At 33.5% G+C, this 26,098-nt stretch overlaps 1 protein-coding gene across 2 annotated transcripts in view; it reads left to right on the forward strand.

Annotated features, from left to right (window-relative positions):
- The window catches only part of LOC149263121 (MADS-box protein AGL24-like), a 276,204-nt gene that overhangs the window by 63,762 nt on the left and 186,344 nt on the right, over window positions 1-26,098 (forward strand). For both annotated transcript variants that reach the window (XM_089425805.1, XM_089425802.1), the window contains exon 2: window positions 12,073-12,145. In XM_089425805.1, coding sequence (XP_089281931.1) covers window positions 12,073-12,145 — 73 coding nt within the window. The remainder of the gene's footprint in view (window positions 1-12,072; window positions 12,146-26,098) is intronic.

The following is a 26,098-nucleotide window of genomic DNA, read 5'->3' on the forward strand; positions in this document are numbered from 1 at the left end:
AATGCATATTTTTTTTGATATATAAAGATTTCAGAATCTGGTTCATTTACCTCTATGGCAATGAAGTATTTCATTAAGGCCCAAATTTTTCATTTTAAATTTCTATTTCCTTTTTGATTTAAAACGATCTATTGGTACGACCTATAAGTGAAAATGATGTCATAAACATATATACAAACAAACAACTATAATTTGTATATGGATTGGTTTTGTCACTGGTTAAGCTAAATCCATCGCTGATCAGAATAAGAGTTTGTTGTTGTACCGAGCTCCTCAAGGAGAGTAAAGAATTTAAATGTTTTTCTTTTAAACTCTTTTTATTTTTTATTTTCACTTTGTTGTACGAAGCTCCCGTTGATGGATTATGGTAAGTGAACTTAAGTTCCTAGAGTTGTTTTGTGGCGTATCTCCTTCGTTTGACCTTGAATGTCCATCTCTTTCTGAGTTGGATCTGTTATATCTACCCCACTACTGTAGTTCCTTTTTCTTTCTCTATAGACATATGCTTGTTATTCGAAGGAATTCTCCCAACGAGTCATCATCTTATGAATTGAGTTAACCAGCAGCTCTTAGGTGAGCACGCTGCACCTGGAGACTGCAAAAACTGGAGCATACACTCTCCTGTTACATTAATCAAATATAATACAATAAATACATCTCAAAAGAATAGGGAGGTGAGAAGAAACTCATACAACCTAGGAACTAATCCTAACTTAAGGAGTTACGTTACAACCATGTAACCACTTCTCCATTAATACAATATAATATTAATTATTTTCAACTCTACCCCTTAATGGAGAATCTTCCTCTATAGACATATGCTTGTTATTCGAAGGAATTCTCCCAACGAGTCATCATCTCAAGAATTGAGTTAAGCAGCAGCTCTTAGGTGAGCACGCTGCACCTGGAGACTACACAAACTGGAGCATACACTCTTATGTTACATTAATAAAATATAATACAATAAATACATCTCAAAAGAATAGGGAGGTGAGAACAAACTCATACAACCTAGGAACTAATCCTAACTTAAGGAGTTTCGTTACAACCATGTAACCACTTCTCCATTAATACAATATAATATTAATTGTTTTCAACTCTACCCCTTAATGGAGAAGGGATTATCCTGAAGTCCTAACATTCCCCTAAACAATTCAAACTTCACTTTCCCAAGAGGCTTTGTAAAAATATTAGTCATATTGTCATATGTTTTACAATATTCAATAACGATTTCTTTTCACTGGACTTTATCCCTTAGAAAATGAAACTGAGTATCTATGTGTTTCGTGTTCTTATGAAACACAGGATTGTTCGTCAGTGTAATGGAACTCTGGTTGTCACAATTGATGATGGTTGCTTCTTTCTGCTCTTCTCTTGCATTATGGAGAAGCCTCCTCAATTGGATAGCTTCACATGTTGCTGCGCATATTGCTTGGTACTTGACTTCAGCTCAAGATAAAGACACAGTGCTTTGCTTTTTGCTCCTCCATGCTATTACCCTAGATGCAACACTGAATGCATAACCTGTGATAGATCGTCGATCATCCAGGTTACCTGCCCAATTAGAGTCTGAAAAACCTGCTAAAGTAACATCAGATGTATCAGTGTATAAAATACCATAATCACAAGTACCATGAAGATACTTCAATACACGTTTTTCCGCAACCCAATGACTTTCAAGAGGTTTAGACATAAACTGGCTCAACACACTAACAAAGTATGCTAAGTCTGGTCTAGTTGTAGTCAAATATATTAGATTACCAACTAGCTGCCTCTACAAAGTGACATCCACCTCCTTAGAGCCATCGTCTCTACACAAATTCAGGTTCTGCTGAAAAGGTACTGATGTTGTCTTACATTGTTCCATTCTGAACTTTTTGAGAAGTCCTCTCACATACTTCCCTTGAGTAAGGAAAGTCTACCCAGAGTCTCTCCACACTTCCAGACTTAAACAATAATGCAAACTTCCGAGGTCTTTCATCTCAAAAAATTGTGACATCTGCAATTTGATTTCTTTGATTAATGCATCTGCATTACTTGTTATAATCATGTCATCCACATACAAGGAAATCAAAATTATCTGCCCTTGTTCATCATACATGGTATATATATTTGGGTCCTTCTTACTCCTATGAAAACCATGTTGTAAGAAAATTGAATCAATATTCTTGTACCAAGACTTGGGTGCTTGTTTTAAACCATAAAGGGTCTTTTTTAATCTACAAACTAAATGCTCCTGCCTTTTGTTTAACAAACCCTTCAGGCTGCATTAAATAAACCTCTTCCTTTAAATCACTATTTAAAAATGCAGACTTAACATCTAATTAGTGTAGCTTCCACTGATGTTTTTTAGCTACAACAATTAACATTCTAATAGTATTGAGTTTGGCTACAAGAGCAAAGGTTTCTTCATGGTCAATTCCCTCTCTTTGTGAATAACCCTTTGCTACCAGTCTAGCTTTAAACTTTTCTATACTCCCATCTGAATTAAATTTAGGTTTATAAAGCCACTTGCAACCTATAGGTATTTTTCCTTCACGCAATTCAACTAGCTCCCAAGTATTATTTCTAATAATAGATTCAAATTCTTCATTCATTGCGGCCCTCCACTCATGAGATTGACTAGCTTCTTTATAATTTGAGGGTTCTATAACATCTAAAATGTTTGACATTAAAGCATAGTCTATCAATCTGGCTAGTAGTTGAGTTTGCCTACTTGATCTTATCGGTAAGGGACTCACCTCAAATCTGTCTGCTGCAGACCTTTGTGGGCTCGACTTACTGATTGCATCACCTGCCTCTTCCTCTTTTTGCTGTTGTTGCTACATGTCCTCATTGTTTTCTTCCATCAACAATGGAATGTGCCAATCTTCAAGGTTGTTCTCCTTATTTCTCGCTTGATTATGCTCATGGAATAACACATCTCGACTCAAAAAAACTTTATGAGTCAAAGGATTAAACAATTTATAAGCTTTAAACTCAATGCAGTATCCTACAAAGATGCATTTTATGGCCCTAGGATCTAACTTTTTCCTATCATCTTTGGGAATATGGATAAAGGCATTTGACCCAAAAACCCTTAAATGATTCACTGCAGGCTTATATCCATAAAATGCTTCAAAAGGAGTTTTAAAATTGAGACTTTTAGTTGGACTCCTATTTTTCAAGTAAATTGCAGTGTTAATGGCTTCAGCGCAAAAACCATTAGATGGACCCTTACTGTGAAGCATACTTCTTGCGCACTCCACAAGGGTTCTATTCTTTCGTTCAACAACTCGATTCTGCTATGGAGTGTAACTTACTGTGTACTATTGAATAATCCCATGATTCCTGCAAAATTTCATGAACTTTCCCAACTTGTATTCTCCCCCTTGATTAGAGCAGAGAATATTAATGAATTTCTTTGTCTTCTTCACCACCATATTCTTGAATTCTTTAAAGCATTGAAATGTCTGACTCCTCTTTCTAATAAAATATACCCAAGAGAATCTAGTGCAATCATCAGTAAAAAGTAGAAAATAATATGCACCACCTAGCGACCTAGTCTGCACAGGTCCACATATATATGTATGCACAAGCTCTAGAATATCTCTTTTCTTCCTATCAACATTCAAAGGAAACTCTTCTCTATGCATTTCCTTAATGCACATCCATCACAATTTAAATGAACATTCTCAAAAGCAGGGAATCCATCAACCATACCTTTTCTTTGTAGCAGCGTGAGATCTTGTAGGTTAAAATGGTCGAATCTTTGATGCCAACGATTCTCGGCTGTCAGTCCTTTGAAGTTAGAGCTTGGTGTGGCATGCTCTTGACATTCAACCTATACAGGCCTCCGACACGCACTCTTGATGCAATTGTTTCCTTCTTGTTGTCTTTATGACACAATATGATCTGAAGAATTCGACTTGCAGGTCTTAATATGCCATCATTAAAACAGAGATCAAGTTGTTCTTGATTCCGGGTACATACATCACATTTTTAATATATCTGATATTATCATCAGCTAACATCACCGGAATATCACTGTACCCCTTGATTTGATAACCTCTGTCATCTCCTAAATATATGTTAGCTCCATAAGTAGTTCCTTCAAAATTTTCGAGCCAATGTCTATTACCTGTCATATGTGAAGACGCGCCTGAATCTACGAACCATATTTCAGACTCATCCTCCTCAAGTGCTGAAAGAGAATAATCAACTACAAATAATTGAAGATCATGACTACGACCTCCATCGGCAAAATGCCCTATGTGCTTTCCCTATTTAATTTTAGCCTCATCTTCATGTTTCTTAAAACAAAACTTAGCTAAGTGACTGGTTTTCCCACAATAAAAACATTTAATGCCAGATTTATTTGGAGACATACCTCTAAATGCTCTCTTTTGAAAAACGCCACCGCCTTTTTGTCCCTGTGGTGGTTTCCCTTTTTATGGCTTCTTCTTCGCTATCAGAGCAAGATCGACACTCTGTGGTCTCAAATTTTGCCGCCGCTCTTCTTCCTATATCAGGATTCCTATTGATCTTCAAATGCAGGGGTATCCTTCCTTGCAGACAAGCCTGTGATGAACATCCGGTATTCATCCGTCATCCCATTCAACGTAATTGTGACAATATCGGAATCAGACACCTTCTCCCCGATGTCTCCCAATCTGTCCTTCTAGTCCTTGACTCGTGCAATGAATCCGGCAATGGATTCAATCTCCTCCATCCTCATGGAAAATAAATTGCCTTTGAGCGATAAGATGCGATTGGTGTTCTGTGTCTAGTAGAGGTTCTTGAGTGTAGTCCATATGTCATTGGACGAGTCTCTGATATGCGGGATAATATTGCCTTTAACAGACATCTTCAATAAAACTTTCACCTTATTCTCCCTTTTATCCCAATCCTGCATTTGTGTTGCTGTGCCACCTGATGCCATGGTCGGCTTCTGCTCATTGCCACTAACGATTGACCAAGCGCTCAATCCCTCAAGCAATGTTTGTAGCTTGAATTTCCAATTGGTATAATTTGTTCCATCGAGTTTATTAGATTCTCTGAACAAGTGAACAATCACAAGCTACAAAAAAAATAATATCAAAACATACCAGAACGTTTGAATCAATCACAGATCTGCCACCAAACTATCCGATCTGCCTCCGATTTGGTTGATCTACCACGAATCTACCACGATTTTTGTGTTTACAACTCAGATCTACCACCAAACTGCCTGATCTGAAGCTGAGAACCATAAAAACCCCGCTATCACTCTTTTAGACTGAAAAACAATGATGATTTAAAATCCCTCTAAGGAGAGGTCGATCATCGTAGGTTTGACCTTGAGATCCGTGATGATCATCGCTACTGTCAAGCTAATAACGTGATGACCGCTTTGTGCTCAGTTGGAGAAATAATGAGACCTGTGAGAAAATAAATTTCACCTGTGAGTAAGGTATGTCACTCCCGACCACCTAGACTCTGAAAATGTGAGCATTGAGGCTCTTATGTTGCCACTGGGGCACTGTAGCCGCGAAGGCCCTGTAGCCCTTAGGGCTCTAATGTATCCAATAAGGCTCTGTAGGTAACTCAGGCTCACCAGATCTAAGCTCTGATACCATGTTAGAAAACTGGAAAGAAAAACATGAATTGAGTTAACTAGCAGCTCTCAGGTGAGCAAACTGCACCTAGAGATTGCACAAACTGGAGCGTACACTCTCCTGTTACGTTAATCAAAGATAATACAATAAATACATCTCAAAAGAATAGGGAGGTGAGATCAAAATCCTACAACCTAGGAACTAATCCTAACTTAAGGAGTTACGTTAATATTAATTATTTTCAACTATCATAGGGGATAGTTGGGATCCCATTAGCTCATTTATGAAAAGCTATGCTATATTCTTTGATTTTTCAATAACAACAAATAAAACAACAGATTTGATTGGTAGCCTCTTTTAAACCTTCTCAACAATCTTGTAGTAAATTATATTTTCGCCATGTGTTTTTTATTGGTTTACTTCATTCATTATTGGATTCGTAAACCGATCAATATACTCAAAATCCTTCATAGTCAAATTCTTAAAACTCCTCCTAAAAGTATGCTAAAAGTATGCAACTTTGGTGTTTCTACTTTGCCCAGCCTTGGTAAGCAATATCTAAAGTTCCCCACTCTTGCTTGGTATAATTTGCTACTACACATTTTGGAAAAGTTAGCTCTTTTAGTCCTTGCTAAATAAGACATAGTGATTTTGAATACTTCTTTTTGTTTTCTTTGAGTATTTGTCATAGCATATATAGCTTAAGTCACAGGTTCGCCGAAAGTCAACCTTGAGTTTCAAAGTCTGGTGAACGTCCAAACAAAGTTTAAATTAGGCTCACGTTCTGTTGGTTTTGTTCAGGGTCAATTTTTCTACATTTGAATCTGTATTTTCCTAACTGATTTTTGTTCCTATTACTATCAGTGTGGGTGTTGTCTTGAAATTCATCATTCTAGATATTTTCAATGCATCCAATGCATATTTTGTTTGACCTATAAAGATTTCATAATCTTACTGATTAACCTCTATGCCAATGAAGTACTTCATCAAGCCCAAATTTTTCATATCAAATTCCTATTTCGTTGTTGATTTAAATTTGATCTAAAGATAATATTTAAGTGGAAATCATGTTATAAACATATACAAACATTTAGAATTTTCCTTTACAGGTTTACCTTTGCGTATAGAGTGGGTTTTATGCTGCTTCTGTTAAAACTTGTGGCTAATCAAGTAAGAGTCTATCTTGCTGTACCAAGCCCTTGGACAAAGATAAATAATCGAAATGTTTTTTTTTTCTTTTAACATTGTTGTACCAGGTTCTTGCTGATGGCCTCTACCACTACCCCTTAACCTGCGAGAGTTTTACAGATTTACCTTTGCATATAGAGTGGGTTTTAGGCTGCTTCTGTTAAATCTGTGGCTAATCAAGTAAGAGTCTATCTTGTTGTACCAAGGCCTTGGACAAAGACAAATAATAGAAATGTCTTTGTTTTAACCTTGTTGTACCAGGCTCTTGCTGATGGCCTCTACCATTACCCCTTAAGCTGCGAGAGTTTTGTTCAAGCGTATCTCCCTGATGAACTTGAGTTGTCATCTCCTTGTAAGTTGGCTCTCTTATTTCTAACCCTGCTTTTGTTGTTCCTGTTGTTCCTTTCTCAGCCTCTGCTCATATATGCCTGTGATTTGAAGGCATTCCCGAAGGAATCATCATCTTTTTTCATCTTTGTCTCGTGGGATTGCAGGGATCCCAAAAGCTCATCTTTGGAAAGCCCTTATAGGTTCTATGACTGCTCTTGCTGATGGCCTCTACCATTACCCCTTAAGCTGCGAGAGTTTTGTTCAAGCGTATCTCCCTGCTCTGAACTTGAGTTGTCATCTCCATGTAAGTTGGCTCTCTTATTTCTACCCCTGCTTTTGTTGTTCCTGTTGTTCCTTTCTCAGCCTCTGCTCATATATGCCTGTGATTTGAAGGCATTCTCGAAGGAATCATCATCTTTGTTCATCTTTGTCTCGTGGGACTGCAGGGATCCCAAAAGCTCATCTTTGGAAAGCCCTTATAGGTTCTATGACTTTTCAATGACAACTGCTAAAACATCAAATTTGATTTGCAGCCTCCTCAAAACCTTCTCAACAATCTTATGGTCACTTATATATTCACCATATGTTCTTGATTTGTTCTCTGCATTCATTGCCAGAGTCATAAACTGATTAACATACTCAAAATCCTTCATCTTCATATTCTTAAAACTCCTAAGAGTCTGCAACTTGGTTTATTTTACTTTGCCTATGCCTTGATAGACAATCTCCAAAGTGTCTCATGCTTGCTTAGCATAATTTGCTGCTGCATCTTTTGGAAAAAATCGTTGTTTTAATCCTGATTCCTTACTAAATAAGCCATAGTGCCTTTGAATATTTCTTTCTGATTTCAATTAACTGAGCTCTTTGATCATTTGTCATAGCTTGTATGACTGTTGATCTGGTTCCAATTTACTACATCCCAACAATCCCGAGAATGGAGAAAATTTTGATCTTGATGGACCAAATTTCATAATTTTTACTTGTAAAATTGGTAGTTGAGGTTGTCCTAGATTGATGGTAGACATCATTGATTTTATTATTATTTGTTTATATGCAACTCTATCAACCTCTATTACTGAATGGAAGTTACAGAACTTAAAGCAAACTTATTGTTATTCACTGTTCAAACTAAAGGGTTTTTAACTTTAAAACCCTAGAATCCATCAAACCCTACCGAATGATCCTGTAAATATATTATAAAATTTACCTTAAAATGCAATGGTCAATGAATTTAAGGTGTTCTATCACAAGCCCCCAAAAAATAACCTAATTGCCACAAATTTGCAACAAATGGAATGAACTCCTTGGAGTAGGGTATGGACCCACTACTCCTCATTATCACTGTCTGCTTTGAAGACATCTTTAGCAGTGGAACAATTGATATGGACAACTTCTTTTATGAAAACTTGGATGAACAGTACTACAAGGAAATAAATACACAGCAACAATTATCACCAGTCAAACCATAAGGCATGGTTTGTTCTGTGTTTTTCATGGGTATTTTGCTATAAGCTCCTCTTAACATGAACGCATGCAAAATCTCTTCAAGTGAGTGGTGAAGGATGGCTCCCACATTGAGAAAGTATTCACATAAAAACAATAGTTGCAGTATATAACAATAAACAAAGTAATAACCTGACTGCTGATACAGGTAAATAATTCTTAACTATTACCTCCACAACTACTTTATTAAATGATATTAAATACATAGGATGAAATTTATTTAAAAACAGCCCAGGGAGATGCAACATGGAGGTCTTGAATATACTAACCACAACGACTTATCTCTAATACACAAACAACAAATAAGTCAACTAATTGAAGTAATTACATTAGGGTATATATCTGCACACAGTCAGGCAAGTTACTTTAATTACTCAAATTTAATTGTGTTCACTCTGCTGTAAGAACGGTAATCTGGTTACTAAAAAAACACGAGTGTTAGTACAACGAAGTTTCAGGTTCTGAACCCCCAATGGACTTCAATCAATAAAAAATGAGTCAAAGGAAAGGCTAAGCAGACTGCATGAATTTCATTTCTAGCCGGCAACTATTCCAATAAAATTCTGAACCCCCAATGGACTTCGATCAATAAAAAATGAGTCAAAGGAAAGGCTAAGTAGACTGCATGAATTTCATTTCTAGCCGGCAACTATTCCAATAAAATCATCAACCTTGGCATGTAAAGTTATTATGTGTAGGGATGAGATGCTAAAGGCTATCAGGGATATAACTGAAAAATCCGAAATTGACATGCAACGAAGAATTTTGTTAGCACGCCACAAGCAACAGGTCCGTAATCAACTATTAGGAAAGGTGAATCGACAATGAATGAACATGCACAATGACAAAATGAAATATATTGTATACCTAGATTCTCTACCGTGAATAGAGAGAGCTTCGTGCTAGAGAACCCTTGGCCCGTCGTCAAGTTTCCAACCATGCGAGACAATGTTCATGAGAACATTGAAGTATCCTAGCAACAACTCAAGAAAACACAAGCATGTTCAGCAGCATGGGCCCAGCCTCCCCATTAGCAACAACTCAAGAAAACACAAGCATGTTCAGCAGCATGGGCCCAACCTCCCCATTAATGAACAGGGATGTTCAAATATCAATAACTGCTCAGCATCCGGACATATTCTGCTTAATATGCAAATACCACTATTGGAAAACTAATAACTGTGCTCCAAAACAAGTTTTAGGAAAGGTGAATCAATAATGAAAGAACATGCACAATGGCAAAAGGAGATATGTACAAAGAGAGAAGCGTGATGCTAGAAAACCCTTGTCCCTTGTAGAGTTTCCAACTAAGTAAAATAATGTTACTTAGGACATGGCAAAAGGAGGCATGTACATCTATACAGTGAAGAGAGAAGCGTGATGCTAGAAAACCCTTGTCCCTTGTAGAGTTTCCAACTAAGTAAAATAATGTTACTTTACTTAGGACATGGCAAAAGGAGACATGTACATCTATACAGTGAAGAGAGAAGCGTGATGCTAGAAAACCCTTGTCCCCTGTAGAGTTTCCAACTAAGTAAAATAATGTTACTTAGGACATGGCAAAAGGAGACATTTACATCTATACAGTGAAGAGAGAAGCGTGATGCTAGAAAACCCTTGTCCCTTGTAGAGTTTCCAACTAAGTAAAATAATGTTACTTAGGTTTACTTAGGACATGGCAAAAGGAGACATGTACATCTATACAGTGAAGAGAGAAGCGTGATGCTAGAAAACCCTTGTCCCTTGTAGAGTTTCCAACTAAGTAAAATAATGTTATTTAGAACATTAAAATGTCGTAGGAAGAACTAAAGAACATAGTAAAGTTTCCAATTAGGTAAAAATTGTTACTGAGAACATTTAAATGCCCTCGGAAGAACTAAAGAAAAACCTCCCCATTAATTAACAGGGATGTTCAAATAACAATAACTGTTCAGCGTAAGTACTTCTTCTGTATATACAAACCACCACTATCTTAGTAGTAACACTGCAACTATGAAAAACGATACCTATAATTTCTTTATTGACGTCGGTTCGTAAAAGTCGAGATAAAATGCCCACGCCCGGGTTCTTACCACGCACAGTGATAGACACCAGCCTCCAAGAGACCAGCCATAGAGATTTTAAGTCAATAATTCCTGGAATGTCCAAGCATTTATAAGTCGAAAGATTTATAAAAGTCTCAAAACTTGAGACATCGATCAAATCAATCCCTCGTGGACCCGAAATCGAGGTTCATTTATATAAATCAGATCAGATACTCTGCCGATTTAGAGATTTTCTAGTTAGTGCGACATAACCATATCCAAAAGCCATAGTCTGCACTTAAAGTTATGGAAATTCTAGTCATATTTAGAGAAAATCGAATAAAGTTTTTTGTAAATTCAAGTTATAATTGTTAAATTTCAAATTTTTAAGTGTTTTAGACGTTTTTGATGGTGCTGAATCCATTTCCACCATCAAAAACACGATTGAAACAATGTCAACAAAATTTTTTAAATTTTTTTCCCAAATTCCAACCACTTTTAATCATCGAAACAATTCCTCTACCTCATTAAACGACTCCCAAAATCCCAAGACGACTCCCAAAACCCCAAAAACCCCAAGGTGGTCAATATTCTATCAGTACCGCACACCCAATTCTCATGTGACGACTGCTGGGAATATACTCCAGGTGTTGCAGGGTTGGTGTCAAATCAACCAGAGACGATAATCGGATGTCCACGAGTAACAGGTGGCTGGTGGGGAATTAAAGCACCTGAAGGTCCAGGGTAGTGTATTCGGAGAATGCCGCGTGTTTAAGTGAGAAATGCAGGTTTAAGGTATAGAGAGAACAATATTGAGCCAAGTCACATGTCAAATATAATTTCCGTTGTCGTATAGTTAGAAATGCTGTAATAAAGCTGTTATAAGTTTTGGGTATTTTTGAGTATGCCTTTTTTGGTGTTAATAGTTGTAACTTGTGATAATAAAGCCAAAAAACACGTGCTATCCTTGCCAAAGTACCTAAGGTAGCACCAGTTTTGAATGGTCTAGTGGAAGAAGCAGTTCTAGAACGATTATTTCAACAAACCTACCTCGGGGAAAAATAAATCAAATCTCCCACTCGCTAAAGAAACACCAGCTACTCGTAGGCCCCTTGAAATTTATTTATTTGGATGCTCAATAATTTAAATTTTTATATTTGGATAGTCAATATTTAAATTTTCATAGTGTGTTTGATGCAATTTACCGAATGTGTGATATTGATGATTTTCTACTTAACCCATCATCATGTATGTGCTTGATTATTGGAAAAAGGACATACTTTCTATTTAATTTTTTAATATTTTCTGTTTTCACTCTTATAAATTTTAATGAAGTCTCACGTTTATAAAATCTTACTAACCACGAGATTATGAATATATATAATTATTTTAAAAGTCTTGTATTACTCATGTTTAACTCGTATTTTTTTTTTTTTTTTTATAAATTGAAGCATGAAGATGATTTTGGACAAGTATAGTTCACATCCAAGTACGAATCAAAAGGATGGACAGCCGAATCTTGAGGTACAGTTTAATACCAAATACTTTTTTAATCATAAATATCATACATTGTTCTTTTAGTTTAAATAAAATTCTATATATTATATTGGTATATGTTTCTTTTTGCTGTGATTGAAATAAAATATAAAAATTAATTTATATTTTAGTTATTGTGATGATATATATATATATATATATATATATATATATATATATATATATATATATATATATATATATATATATATATATATATATATTTTATTAATTTGATATTTTATTATATTTTTATTTACATTGATAATATTTTTTTTGTTTCAAAAATAATTATTAATTATGATGATAATAATGTTATGATAAAAAATAAAAAACTTAATAAAGTCATAGTGTATTTTTAAATAAAATATATTTATATATACAAAGTATTATATATAAAAAAATATTTATTACCTTTAACATTTTAATATGAGATAGATTACCAACCATATAAATCTTAAAATGTTATTTAAAATTGTTTAATTATTTATATATATAAATATAATTAATAATATATATATATATATATAATTTATACTATATATAAAAATAAACATTATATGAAATCAATATTCTTTTAATTATATTACACAATATTATATTTTTCCTATGTGGATTTAGGCATTGACTTGTTTTTCTTGCCTTTTTTCTTTTGAAAGTTTATCTAACCAGAGGGATTGTCCAAAATAACCATTTTCTTTCCTTGAGATGTTTTCATTGCTGAATGCACCGACATATTTGTTGGCTCCTTGTGACTATTTGAATGGTTTGATTAGTGGGTAGGTTTTTGCCCACTCTTTATAGATGCCAAAATTATTTTTGAATTTCTAGTCTCCGTGATGGTTGAGATGACATCTCATGAGTTTGAGTTGGGTCTGCAGAAAGAGTGCTAACATCATGAGACGTGCTAGCATCACCAGATGGTGAATTACACTACACTTAGCACTGTTGGGTCATTTCGGATCTTGTCATCCAAGATTTCTCTTGTTTGGTCATTTTGGATCTTGCCATCTAAGATTTCTCTTCTTGGCTTCAGTGAATATGGGCAAAGACCCTGTAGGTGTCACGGTTTGGGCACGATTTACAAAGAAAAGCAATATTTCATAAACCATTTGTTAGGAATAAACCCTATTTCCCCATTTAAGGATAATTTTTTGTGATAATCATTTACTGAGACTCACTTCAACACAAATGCAAATAAATATGTGAATTCCTTTCATAATCCTTTCCAAGTCAATTTTGATGGAGTGACCTCACAAATTTCTCAAATCTTCTAAGATAGTTGGAGGTGTCATATGGATGGGAAAATTGGGAAACTTAACCCATACTGGTGTAACTATCTTTCACATATAGAGAATTAAAATCCAAAGGCAGGGTTGAGAGGGACCAGATCCGACCCAAAACTAGGGTCCCTAATTAAAAAACTTCTGCAATTCTCTATCTTTTGAGAAGTAACATTAAAAAATATTTTCGAGTAGAAAAGTATTGGAACATTTGGAGACAATTCCAGTGAACCTATTTTTTAGTAGAAAAGTATTGCAACATTTGGAGACAATTCCAGTGAACCCACAACTTGAGAGTCAAAGAATAAAGCCAAAAACCATTGAAACTACACTTGTTCATAATTTGTAGTCTACCAAACCACACACAATATTTTTCACCTCAAGGGAAGGGGTTTCAGCTAAGTGCTCCACTACAAATGTAGATCTAGAGAGATCTTTAAGGTTTGGCGAAAGAGGCCATAGTTTTAAAACATCTTTAAATGATCTTGGTGGAAGTGACGCGGATGAAGCTCCCTTTGGCTCCACCTTAAATTCTTGCTACTCTATAAATCATGGCATCCTTGGTAATATCGTATTCACTGAGCATTTTTTGATCATGAAGTTGCCATATTTTATGAATGAGTTGAAAGCAAGCATTCATGAGGAGCTTGCATATTTTCTATAACAATTTCACGTGAGAAAAGAAGAGCTGGATGAGAAACCTGTAAAAAGAAATAATTCCCTCGAGATTGGTTTTACCAGATCAAAAAACTCTCCAAATTTGAGCTAAAAATAAATACAAATACTGCATTTCCGAACCTTTCAACAATTACCATTCTTGAAATCCTAAGTGAGCCGATATCTAAACCTAAATAAAATTTAGTTTTATATCTATTACAATTTAAATAAATATTTTATTAATTTATATAATATTTATAATTTACATAATAAATATTTATATTTATAATTTACATTAATTAAAAATGATATTCACATTGAAAACGAACTAATTCATTTGAGGAGGAAATCTTAAAAAAGGGGTTAAATTATGACATCAATTTAAAATATTTCAAAATTACACTTTCTATAAGAAAAAAAGACATCCAATTTCTTTATTTAATAGGAACTGGATACTTTTAAAGATATATCTGCCTCTTAATTTTAAAATATTAAAATAGTTAATATTTATAATATTATTTAATTAATTATATTTAGAAATTATAATATTATTATATTAAAATAATTAATATTTATAATACTATTTAATTAATTATATTTAGAAATTATAGTATTATTTAATTAATTTTAGTTAAGAATTGATATTTTGTAAAGATACATATATATTTTAAATTTCGAAGTGTAACATTTTCAGAGTTTATATTTAAACCAGAATTAAATATTTTGTAAAAATTATATTAATATTTTAAATCTATTTTGGTTTTACACTTTGACATATAAAGGTGTATTCATATTTTAAATTATATTTGTCTTTTTATTTTCATATATAGAGCGAAGAAAATCTTTTATGAAGGTGTATTAATATTTTAAATTAATTATATTTGTCTTTTTTTTTTGTCTATATATAGAAACACATGTTTATATATTTTAGTTTTTATTCGAATTTGAATTTTATGTTGTTTTGTGTAATTAAATATTTGTTAAATTATATTTTATTAATACAAATGTATAAATTAAATGATTGATAATTATTTAATTATTTTTTTTGAAATTTTGTAATATTAAAATAGGAGTGGAAATAGAAAACCTAAAATTTATTTAAGAACCATTAATTTCATGAAATGGTGAATACTACTAATAAAAATCTCAAATTATTAAACATAGATTATTCATATTTTTTTATCTGTTACAAAATAGAAATTGCAAAAGCTTATTCCAAAATAAATTATAAAGCATACTCATTATACTTTATCAAAATAAGATAGTTTGAGTGGGCTTAATGGTTAAGAGCAGGTGTTTCCTTCTAAGAAGTCACAGGTTCAAAACCAGAAAAAGATAGAGTATGTATGCCTTGTGTCTGACTTAACTATGACCTAAAAATAAATAAAAAATACATGTCATACTAATTTTCTTTTCTTTTCTTTTCTGAGTTATTTATCTTATACATTTGGTTATCGCTTTATTTTTCTTCATCTGATAAAATGGAAACACAGCAAACTATAATAATTATTGGGTAAGTTTTTATTCTCATTTATCGAATTATCCCCTTGCAGAGAAAAAGAAAGATAAAATAAAAAATAAAAAAATTAAAACAATATCCCGGGGAGCAGAAACAAGATTTAGATCATACAACAGAAATTTATCTGGATTGAAATGCTACGCCCACACCTAAGGCCAGCATCGAATTCAGTGGTCCCTTTTTTTTAATTGTTTCTAACATTTGAATTTAAATGACAAGCGAGCGATCTGAACACGACTGAAGGAGAAGAAACAAGGGCGCCACTCTGATCTGGTTAGGGGGAGACTGAATGCCATACCAGGCTGAAGGTGGCGTGTGGAGTCCGCTGCCACGAATCCGTGAGTAAAGAAATAGGGCGGAGCAACTAGTGGCATATCTGAGGACCTCAAACCACGAAGACTACGTTCTATTCGTAGATCGGAGGTCCACACTCGAACTAATCCCGTGGTTCGTCTTTTGTGTAGAGAAACGTGGGGATGTAGCCACTGGCAACCAAAGATGCGGCTGTTGCTATAAACACCATACAGGGGTTGAAACGGAACGGTACCCACAATGGCGTTGGAAGTGTACCACATATCTATCCAACGATCAGGTCGAAAAGGCTTCACCAAAATAACATTAATAATGGTGGGAAAATAACAAATTGAAGTAAAATTGAAGCGTCTATGACACCTAGCTAGCACACAAAAGAATCAAATGTGACATCCAACAGAGGGTGAGATTAATATCCCAAAGTCTCTTCCTAATATCAGTTGTTACAAGTAGAGACACTTACAACACTTGATTTCTTTCTTTGAAATTCAAATACATTTTTGTTCAATACTTTTATTGTAAGTTGATCTTTGGAAGCACAAAAAGCAAGTACTATGTCCCCATCATTGACACGGTCAAGGATGAAATGAAAACGTGTGTCAATGTGCTTGCTCTTTTTGTGGAAAACATGATTTTTTGATAAAGAAGCCATTGCACTGTTGTCACAATAAATAGGAGTTGGCTCCTTTTGAACATTTGATAGATTTTTCGATAATCTTCTCAACTACACTATTTGACAAGCTGCTGAATACGCTACTACATAATCTGCGTCTATAGAGGATATTGAAATGATGAACTGTTTCTTGGATGCCCATGAAATCAGATTGGTTCCAAAATAAAAAAACATACTCGGAGGTGCTTTTGCGACCATCTATACTCCCTGCATAATCGTTGTCTGTATAGCGTATAAGTGAACAATTTTCCGAGTGTCCCTGCAATATACCTTAAGATCCGTTTTGCAACCTTCCAATGAGAAATCTTAGGTGATTGCATAACCCTGGAGACAAAGCGAGCAACAAACATGATATCAGGTCTAGTTGCAATGAGATAAAATAAACTACCAACTAGTTTTTTATACAACGTGGAATCAACTGGTGGAGCTACATCTTCTTTGCTTAGCTTGGTGCCTTGAGCAATTGGTGTATCAGCGCATTTGCAATTGGTCATTCTGAACTTTTGGATGATGTCAATGGCATATTTTTGTTGACAAAAAAAAATACCGTTAGCAAATTACTAAATGTCAATGCCTAAGAAGTATTTCATGACCCTTAGATCTATCATATCAAACTCTATTTTCATTTTTGCTTTGAAGGCTATAAAGAAGATCATCTACGTAAAGACATGCAATAAGAATTTTACCTTCACAAGTTTTTGTATACAAAGTTGGCTCATGGCTGCTTTTGCAAAAACCATTTTTGATGTGATAGGGGTCAATGTGACTCTACCAAAGCTCTTGGAGCTTGTTTCAAGCCATGCAAGATTTTTTTCAATTTGTATACCCTATGCTCATATCCTTGAGCTTCAAAACTAGGAGGAACATAATTACCGATTAAACAAGAAAATTACCAATTACTTAGTTTTTTGAGGTAGCAAAAAAATCACCTGATTTTGAAAAGTGATTATTTATAATATATTTTTTTTTTGGAACATATTTTTGACGCTTTAAATTTTTTTTATGTAACATTTTTTTGAAATGTTAGTGATTTTCATGCTGATTTTGAAAAGTGTTGATGCAACATCAACCAATTTTTTTAGAGGGCTTATTTTTGACACTTTAAATTTTTATGTATCAATTATGAACATCCTTTTTTAAATGTTAGTGATTTTCACGCTGATTTTGAAAAGTACCAATGCAATATCAACCATTTTTGTTTAGAGAACTTATTTTTTTACACTTTAAATTTTCTAATGTATTAAGTGTGGATAATTTTTTTTAAATGTGGTTGATTTTCATGTTGGTAGTAAAACAAAAAAATTAAAATTAAAAAACATGACAAAAAAAAAACAAAAAAACAAAAAAAAAAATCAAAATTTAAACCCAAGAAAAATTCGATAAATAAATAAATAAATGGAGAAAATATTTCAAACAAAAACTTAATTTAAGAAAAACAATTTAAAAGTAAAAAAAAAGAAAAAGAAAAGAAAAGAAAACTGTATTTTCTCTTATATATGTATATATATTTTATTTTATTTTATTTTCCGAACTTCAAAAAAAATTAATTTAATTTTTTTATTTTTATTTATTTTTGAAATTTTAATTTAATTTAATTTATTTTTTTTCGAACTTTAAAAAGGTTTGTTTTTTTCCTCTGTTCATCTTTTTTTTGTTAAATTATGTTTTTTTAAACATTTTCCCCGTTTATTTATTTATTTTTATTTTTATTTTGATCCGTCTATGTTTAAATTTTTTATTTTTACAAGTTAATTTTGTATTTTTTTATATTTGATTTTTTTGTCATGTTTTTTAAAGTATTTTTAATGTTTTACTACTTGTTATTTTTTTTTTAAATTTTTTTGTGTTTTTGTTTTTATTGTTTTTAATGTTTGAATTTTTGTTTTCTTTTGTATTTTTAATTTTTATTTATTTATATATTTATTATATTATTATTATTATTATTTTAGTTTTCTGCAAGGTTAATGTCCATGCTTGACTATCAACCTGAACCCATTATGTGCAATTTGATAGTTGATTTAAAATTTTTCATTATAACGAATAGAGTCTGCCCTCACAATGTGTCAATTTCATGGTTGACCATTAAGTTTTCATGACAATGAGTTGAGTTCACGTACACTACGTGCCAATTTGATGATTGATTTTTAAATTTTTGTTGCAATGTGTGAAGTTGGCCTATGCTAAGATTTTAAAATCACTATACATTTAATATTTAAAAAATAAATTACTCTTGGTATAATGACTCTTTCATTCAGGGGATCATTTTTAAAGTTTTTTTAGTCATAAATTTTTTCCATAATGTCATGCTTGAAATATTTTGAAAACTTAGGGTTTTTTTGTAGTCATAATCTTTGGTTTTATTTCAACGGTTGAAAAATTGTCAAGATTTTGATGTTTTTGTAAGTCAAGATATTTTATGTAAAATGCTATGGTTGACAAAAGTTATAAGTATTTTTTTTAGCACCATGATTGAAAATTGTTGGAATTTTAAGGTTTTTCAAAGACATGATATTTTATATTTAATGTCGTGCCTAAAATCGTTAGGATTTTAAGGCTTTTCAAAGATGTGATATTTTATCTTTAATGCCATGCTTGAAAATCATTGGAACTTCAAAGTTTTTCAGATTAATGATATTTTATTTTTAACGTCATTTTTAAAAAATGTTGAAAATTTACCCTAAAAAAAAATGTTATTCCAACGTCAACACTTTTCATTTTCAGCTTGTTTTTTCATGTTTTTTTGGGGTTTTTTTGGCTAGAGTTATCATTTTGAGGTAATAGTTCTCGTTTGATTGGTAACTTTGTTGAGGTTGCTCTATTAGAGTTCTCGTTTTCAGGTATTAGTTCTCCTTTGATTAGTAAGTTTGTTGATGCTGCTCTACATAAACATCTTCCAGCAATATGCCATTTAATATCAAGTTGATAGACTTTCCATTTTTATTGAGCTGCTGTGGATAAAATGGCTTCGAAAATATCTAACCGTTCTACTCGAGCAAATGTTTCACCATAGTTGATACCAAACTATTGTGAGAATCCTTTGGCAACCAACCTTGCCTTATGTTTCTCAATTTATCCTTTTTCATTCAGCTTGGTCTTATATACCCATTTTACACCAATTCTGGTTATATGTCTCTTGGGAGATCAACTAATTCTTTACTGCCATTTTCAAAAAATGTTGAAAATTTACCCTGAAAAAAAAATGTTATTCCAACACCAACACTTTTCGTTTTCAGCCTGTTTTTCCATGTTTTTTTGGGGGTTTTTGGCTAGAGTTCTTGTTTCGAGGTAATAGTCCTTGTTTCATCTGTAACTTTGTTGAGGCTTCTCTACATAAACTTCTTCTTGGAATATACCATTTAGGAAGGCAGATTTTACATCAAGTTGATAAAATTTCCATTTGTATTGAGCTACTGTCGATAAAATCGTTTTGACAATGTCTAACCTTGCTACTGGAGCAAGTGTTTCACCATAGTCGACACCAAACTGTTGTGAGAATCCTTTGGCAACCAACCTTGCCTTATGTTTCTGAATTTCTCCTTTTTCATTCAGCTTGGTTTTATATACCCATTTTACACCAATTTTGGTTTTGTCTCCTTGGAGATCAACTAATTCTCAAGTCTGGTTCTTCTCTATGGCAACAATTTCTTGGTTCAGCACATCAATCCAATGTTTTTCTTTAGTTGCTTCTTCAAAATGAGTTGGTTGAGTTGAAATAAATGCAAACATATTCTGCTAGTCAAATTCATGCTCCTGCTCATATATTTCTTTGACGCTTCTTGTTTTTTGATTTTCTTTTGAAGATGTTGAATCACTATTGGATTCACTGATTGAACATGTACCATTTTCAAAATTGTATGGCTCTTCTTGAACTTGCAATCTTGGTAGTTTTGATGGATAAAAAGGTTGATTTAAAGCTTCATCAACATGATCAGACCAATATTTATTTTCAAAAAATTTAACATCTCTGGTTAAAACAAATTTTTTGTAAATGGATTGTAAAGTATGTAGGCCTTTGACTGCTCACTATAGCCTACAAAAATACATCTTTCATTCCTATCTTGAAGCTTTTTTCTTAGCTGCAAAGGAAAATGTGAAAGTGAAAATGCTACTGATCCAAAAATTATAATGTGGGATACATTTACCTTTTTACCATCCTATGCTTCTTGAGGTATTGTATCTTGGAGACTGATTGTTGGAGATCTGTTGAGAACATGCACTGCTGTCGAAACTGCTTTAGCCCAATAGTTATTTGACAACTTCTTATCACGATGCATACATTTGGCCATGTTCATGATCGACTAATTTTTCCTTTTTGCTAATCCATTATGCGGTGGAGTATATCTTGTGTTTTGCATGATGAGACGTTGCTGTTGAAAAAAAAATTGAACTCATTGGAGCTGTATTCTCCTCATTTGTCGGATCTGAGTACTTTCAAAGGCTTTCCACTTTGCGTTTCTACTTCTGATTTGAACTCTTTAAATCTTTAGAAAGTATCTGATTTATTTTTGAGAAAATACACCCATATCTTCCTGCTATAATCATCAATGAATGTCAGAAAATAAAGACTACCACCAATGGACTGTGTCTGCATTGGGCCACATATATTTGTATGGACTAGCTCTAAAGGATCTTTTTCTCTAGAGGAAGATGTGGGAAAACTATCTCTTTTATGCTTTGCTAGAACACAAATTTCACAATTACAATTTTTTACATTCATAGCAGGGAGACCAATGACCATTGAATGTTTCTGAAGCAGGGTTAGACTCTTGAATGGTATGTGGCCATAACTATAATGCGATAGTCGAGACTCATCTTTTCTTGACACATTGTGTACTAAATACTGTGAGGGATTTCGACTTTAAGAGTCAATGGAAACATCCTATTCTTGGTTTTTTCAACCTTTGCTCTCAGTCTACTATTGAGTGGTTTGTCATAAATATACCATGTGTTCGCTTGAAATATTACATCATAACCATGTTCCATCAATTGTCCTTCACTAATAAGGTTATGCTTAAGATGTGGAACATAATAAACATTAGGTATGCATTTGTGTTAATCATGTCTAGTAAGAATAGGGACAATACCTTTCCATTCAACTTTAATACAAGAATGATCTCCAAGAGTAATTTCTGATGTTATGGAAGCATCAAGATAAGAAAGAAGATTTTTGTTACCTATCAAAGGTCCTTGTTGTGAGTGTCTTCAAAAAGATGACAGGAAAGAAACATTGTTTTAGAGGATTCTCCTTCATTGTTGGAGAGATGGACACTGTCTTTTTGTTGATATGGTTGTTTCTTTCTTCATTCATGTTCATAATGCCCAAATTTATTGTAGTAATAGAATTGAACATTAGATTTTCTCCATGTTCTGCTTGAGTTTGGTTTTGTCGAGGTCCCCAATTGTCTGATGCAGGATGATGTTATGATCTACCTCTGCCTCAACCTCTGCCTTGCTTGCTGCTACCTCTATATCATCTTCCTTTGCCTCTTCTAATAGAGAGTTGTGCTTTGAAAACGTGTTCCATGGAGTCTTCTACCAAGTTGTGTCTTGTTTCGTGTGCCAGAAGTGATCCAATCAACTGTTCTACTCAAAAGGTTGTAAAGTCTTTGGATTCCGGAATGGTTGGTTACAACCATGCCATATTTCTTGGGCAGGCTGCGAAGGACATTTTCAACAATCTTTTGATATGTAATTGTTTCATTAATGAGTTTGATCTAATTTACTATTCCTATGACTCTAGTCAAGTACTTGACCACATTCTCTGTGTCAGTCATCTTCATGGTTTCGAATTGAGCTCTCAATTCCTGCAGTTTAACTGTCTTCATTGTATCATTACCTTAATATGCAGTTTTCAAAATATCCCAAACGTATTTTGTTGTTGATGCGCCGATTATCTTGTCGAAGATAGAGTCATCCACTGAGTTATGTATCCAACATTTGGTTCTATACTATTTGTTTTTGAGATCTGCAGTGACGTTCCTCTACTTATTGTTCATGGTTGCTAATATTTCTTGGGTCGGCTCTACATAATTGTTAGGCAGGTAATCCCAACATTCTTGTGCTTGCAAAAGGGTCTTCATTCTTTAAGACCAAAACTCGTAATATTTGCCAATCAGAGTCGGGGTCTGTGGCAAAGCGCTGGACGAAGCCATTTGTTCAAATACAGATGTGTGCTCCTTTTTTTACTATATCCTCTTTTAAAAAGAAAACTTTTGAATCAAGTGTCACCTCCTTTCTTAAAAACAACTTCCTATTTTTAAATAAAATAGGTTTTTTTTTTTTAAATCCTTAAAAATATACAATAACCTCCCTCACTTTTAAAATCCCTCTTTTTAAAATAACAAACTCCTTTTTTAATATATAAAGGTTTCCTCCCTTTTTAATATGAAACTCTTTTTCCCTTTTTAAAATAACAAAGTCCTTAAAAAATATCCATTCGTTGTCATTCAATGCACTTTTGCAAACTTCAATGGGACCTTGTTTGACTTCTGATATAAAAACGAACTTGTTTGTCACTTACTGAAATGAATTAAAAAAAGAAAAGATTTACGACAACTTTTGAAAAAATGCTCTTCCTTTTTTAAAATGCAGAATCCTTGTTTTTGTAGCTCCGATGTGATTCTCTGTGGAGTTTTGTGCATTCCTTCAACTCACTAGGTGCGGAGATTTTAACTTTGTGACCTTTTTTTGTAGTTTCGTCTTAGTTGAGATGCGAAATTGATGCCCTAGGCTCACCTGACATATGCACAATCACCACACTTCCTCTTCTTCATAGGTGTAGAATTCAAGCTACTTTTGCAGCTTCTCCTTGGCCTCTCATGACCCTTGCTTCTTCTTTACGAGTCCAAAAATAATTGAAACGCTGTGCTCTTTAGAGTCTTATGCGACTTGGCGCTCTGTTACCACGACAAAGAATGAAAACGAAAAGTGGAGAAGATATTTCTCTTCTCAATATTCAAAATAGTTAAAATAGATTACATAGAAAACATCAACCTTAAATGACTTGAGTAGAACTTGACTAATCTGAAGTAAAACTGAACTGTCTATGACACCTAGCAGACAAGAGAATCAAATGTGATGACATCTAGTAGACATTGAGATTAATATCTCAACATTTTCTTCATATGTTGCAACTTGTTCCACTTTGCTTAACTTTGTGAAAGTAACAAATCACTCTTCTCGGGATTTATGATGGATCTCTGCATTTTGATAAGCGTGTTTCATTTTTAGTTGCACAATTCAATGCTTTTTAGTTGCACAATTTAATGCTTCACCTTAATCGAGCTTTGAAGGTTCTAATGCCTTAAGTTTCTTTGCATTTATAATAGAATACATGTGCATATAAGTAAAAAAATAGAAACAATAAGAGCTAGACAAACCCACAAGACAAGAGTTATATTAGATGTGATTTATTTACATTATAGAATTTCATATTTTTTTTTAGAAATAAAAAACCAACAAATTTTCTATTTATAATAAATTGTTTACATATTGTATATATGCCAAGATATTCACCTTATTCGATATATAGTTTATGTTCAAAAAAAAGTTATCATATCCAGGCATATATGTTGAGGTATTCACTATTTCTGGTAGATTGCCTATGATCACAAAAAATTATCACAATCCATATTGAAATTTGGTCTGTGATGTAGTCTATCAAGTTAAACAATAATATGTTTCGCTACATCACAAAATTTATTACTACGTCTGGAAAATGAAAGACAAATGCTCCATATCAGTAGGAGAGGGTCTATGTGATGTGGATTTTCCTCGTCATTTGAAATTTATCATGGCAGAAAGCAATGTAACTAATCTCTCCTGTTTGTTTGGTATATCCCACCTTGCATAATGCATCAACAACGACAATTGTTCCTTGTATATATGTGAAAAATTTTGGCCCACATAAACTTCCAATCAACATTTTTATTATTTTCATCTAATCTATGAGCAAGGGACGATCAAAAGAAGATCGTAATAGAACCTAGTCAATAACCACCTTTGAATTACCAAAGACATCAATTTACTTGATGGATAACCACTTTGCACAAAATAGGACCCCCCCGAAAATGCAATGGTCTCCGCTTGGGTATTATAACACAACTTGATATTCCAACAAGTGTGATGCCATTCATTATGACTATATACGCTCCACTCCCACAAATATTATTGCCCCATCAAAAACCCCACTGGATATTTGCTCCATATATTCAAAAATTGAATATATTTAGATGAACCCTTCTCATTCGCTACCTCGATTTCATTGTAGTATGCCACAATATTCATGTAAATACACTTGATGTCCATTGAAGAATCCTCGAATCGTTTTGCATACCTACTACTCCAAATGCCCCATAAAATGTAAAGATGAAGAGTGCGATATACCTTATAACACGAGATCCATTCTTGCAACAATATTCCAATGTAGAGGGATTAAAATCGGCATATATGTTTAAGATATTCAATACACCAGTCAAAATGGAGATCACAAAAAGAAAATTTAGGAAAAGGTGAACAACTTCCTCAAGTTCTGACTTACACATTACACATCTCTTAAGCTGGATGAAACCTCTTTGACATAAGCTATCCCAAGTTAAAATTTTATTTTACTAGGCTAGCCATTGAAAGCATTTTAGCATAAGGGAAATGTTCCACTTCCAAATTTTTTGAAACCACCTTCTACCTCAAAAGGATGATGGGCAGAAGTGATATATCTATATGTCTCATGTACTGAGATCTGAACCTATATCAGTTTTTCATCCAACGCGAAGATATAATCCTTTTCAATCAGTGATATACCAGCCATGGATAGTTTATTTGCGTACCTATCCCAAGTTACAGCTAAATCATAGAATAAACAAAGTTTTTGTAAGCATGTCTAGGAAGGACATGGTGTGGTGGGATCATATGAAACATGTATTCGATTTAAAAAGTAAATACCCAAATTAAGGATATACCTGATAAGAGGGGAAGGCAATGAATGATCCCCAATAAAACCTCTAATGGGATCAAAACTGATCTTCATCAAAGAACCCGATCCGATCTGCCATCACATATTCCCAATCAACCAATTCTTTACTTTTATTAGATGGTTCCATATGTATGAAACATATGTTGCATGGGGACATGTCCTCACTAAAAAATCCCTTGTACCCAATGTTCTGGTGTACCGAGGACTTTTACAGGTGTTGGGAACATCCCCAATTTCTTGGGAACATCATTTGGGACTTGGGGACTTCCAAGTTGTTCACAATCCATCCCAAGCTAATTTTGGGGACTTTTTGGATACTGTTATGTTGTCCACGAGGAAAAAACAGTATGTTCCTCCCTCCTTTGATAATAAATCACAAAATCTAAGTAATAAAAAGGGGATCAATTCATTGCCTAGACGTAGGAAGGTACTCCATTAATTAAAACAACGAAATTTACTAGAGGTATGCACACCATAATCCAATCAACAACCATCCCTAAAATACCAATCTTATGCAAAACCAATG

Source organism: Pinus tabuliformis, chromosome 6 (genome assembly GCF_031772625.1).
Source record: "Pinus tabuliformis cultivar Carrire ecotype Pingquan chromosome 6, CPIR1, whole genome shotgun sequence".
Lineage (NCBI taxonomy): Eukaryota > Viridiplantae > Streptophyta > Pinopsida > Pinales > Pinaceae > Pinus > Pinus tabuliformis.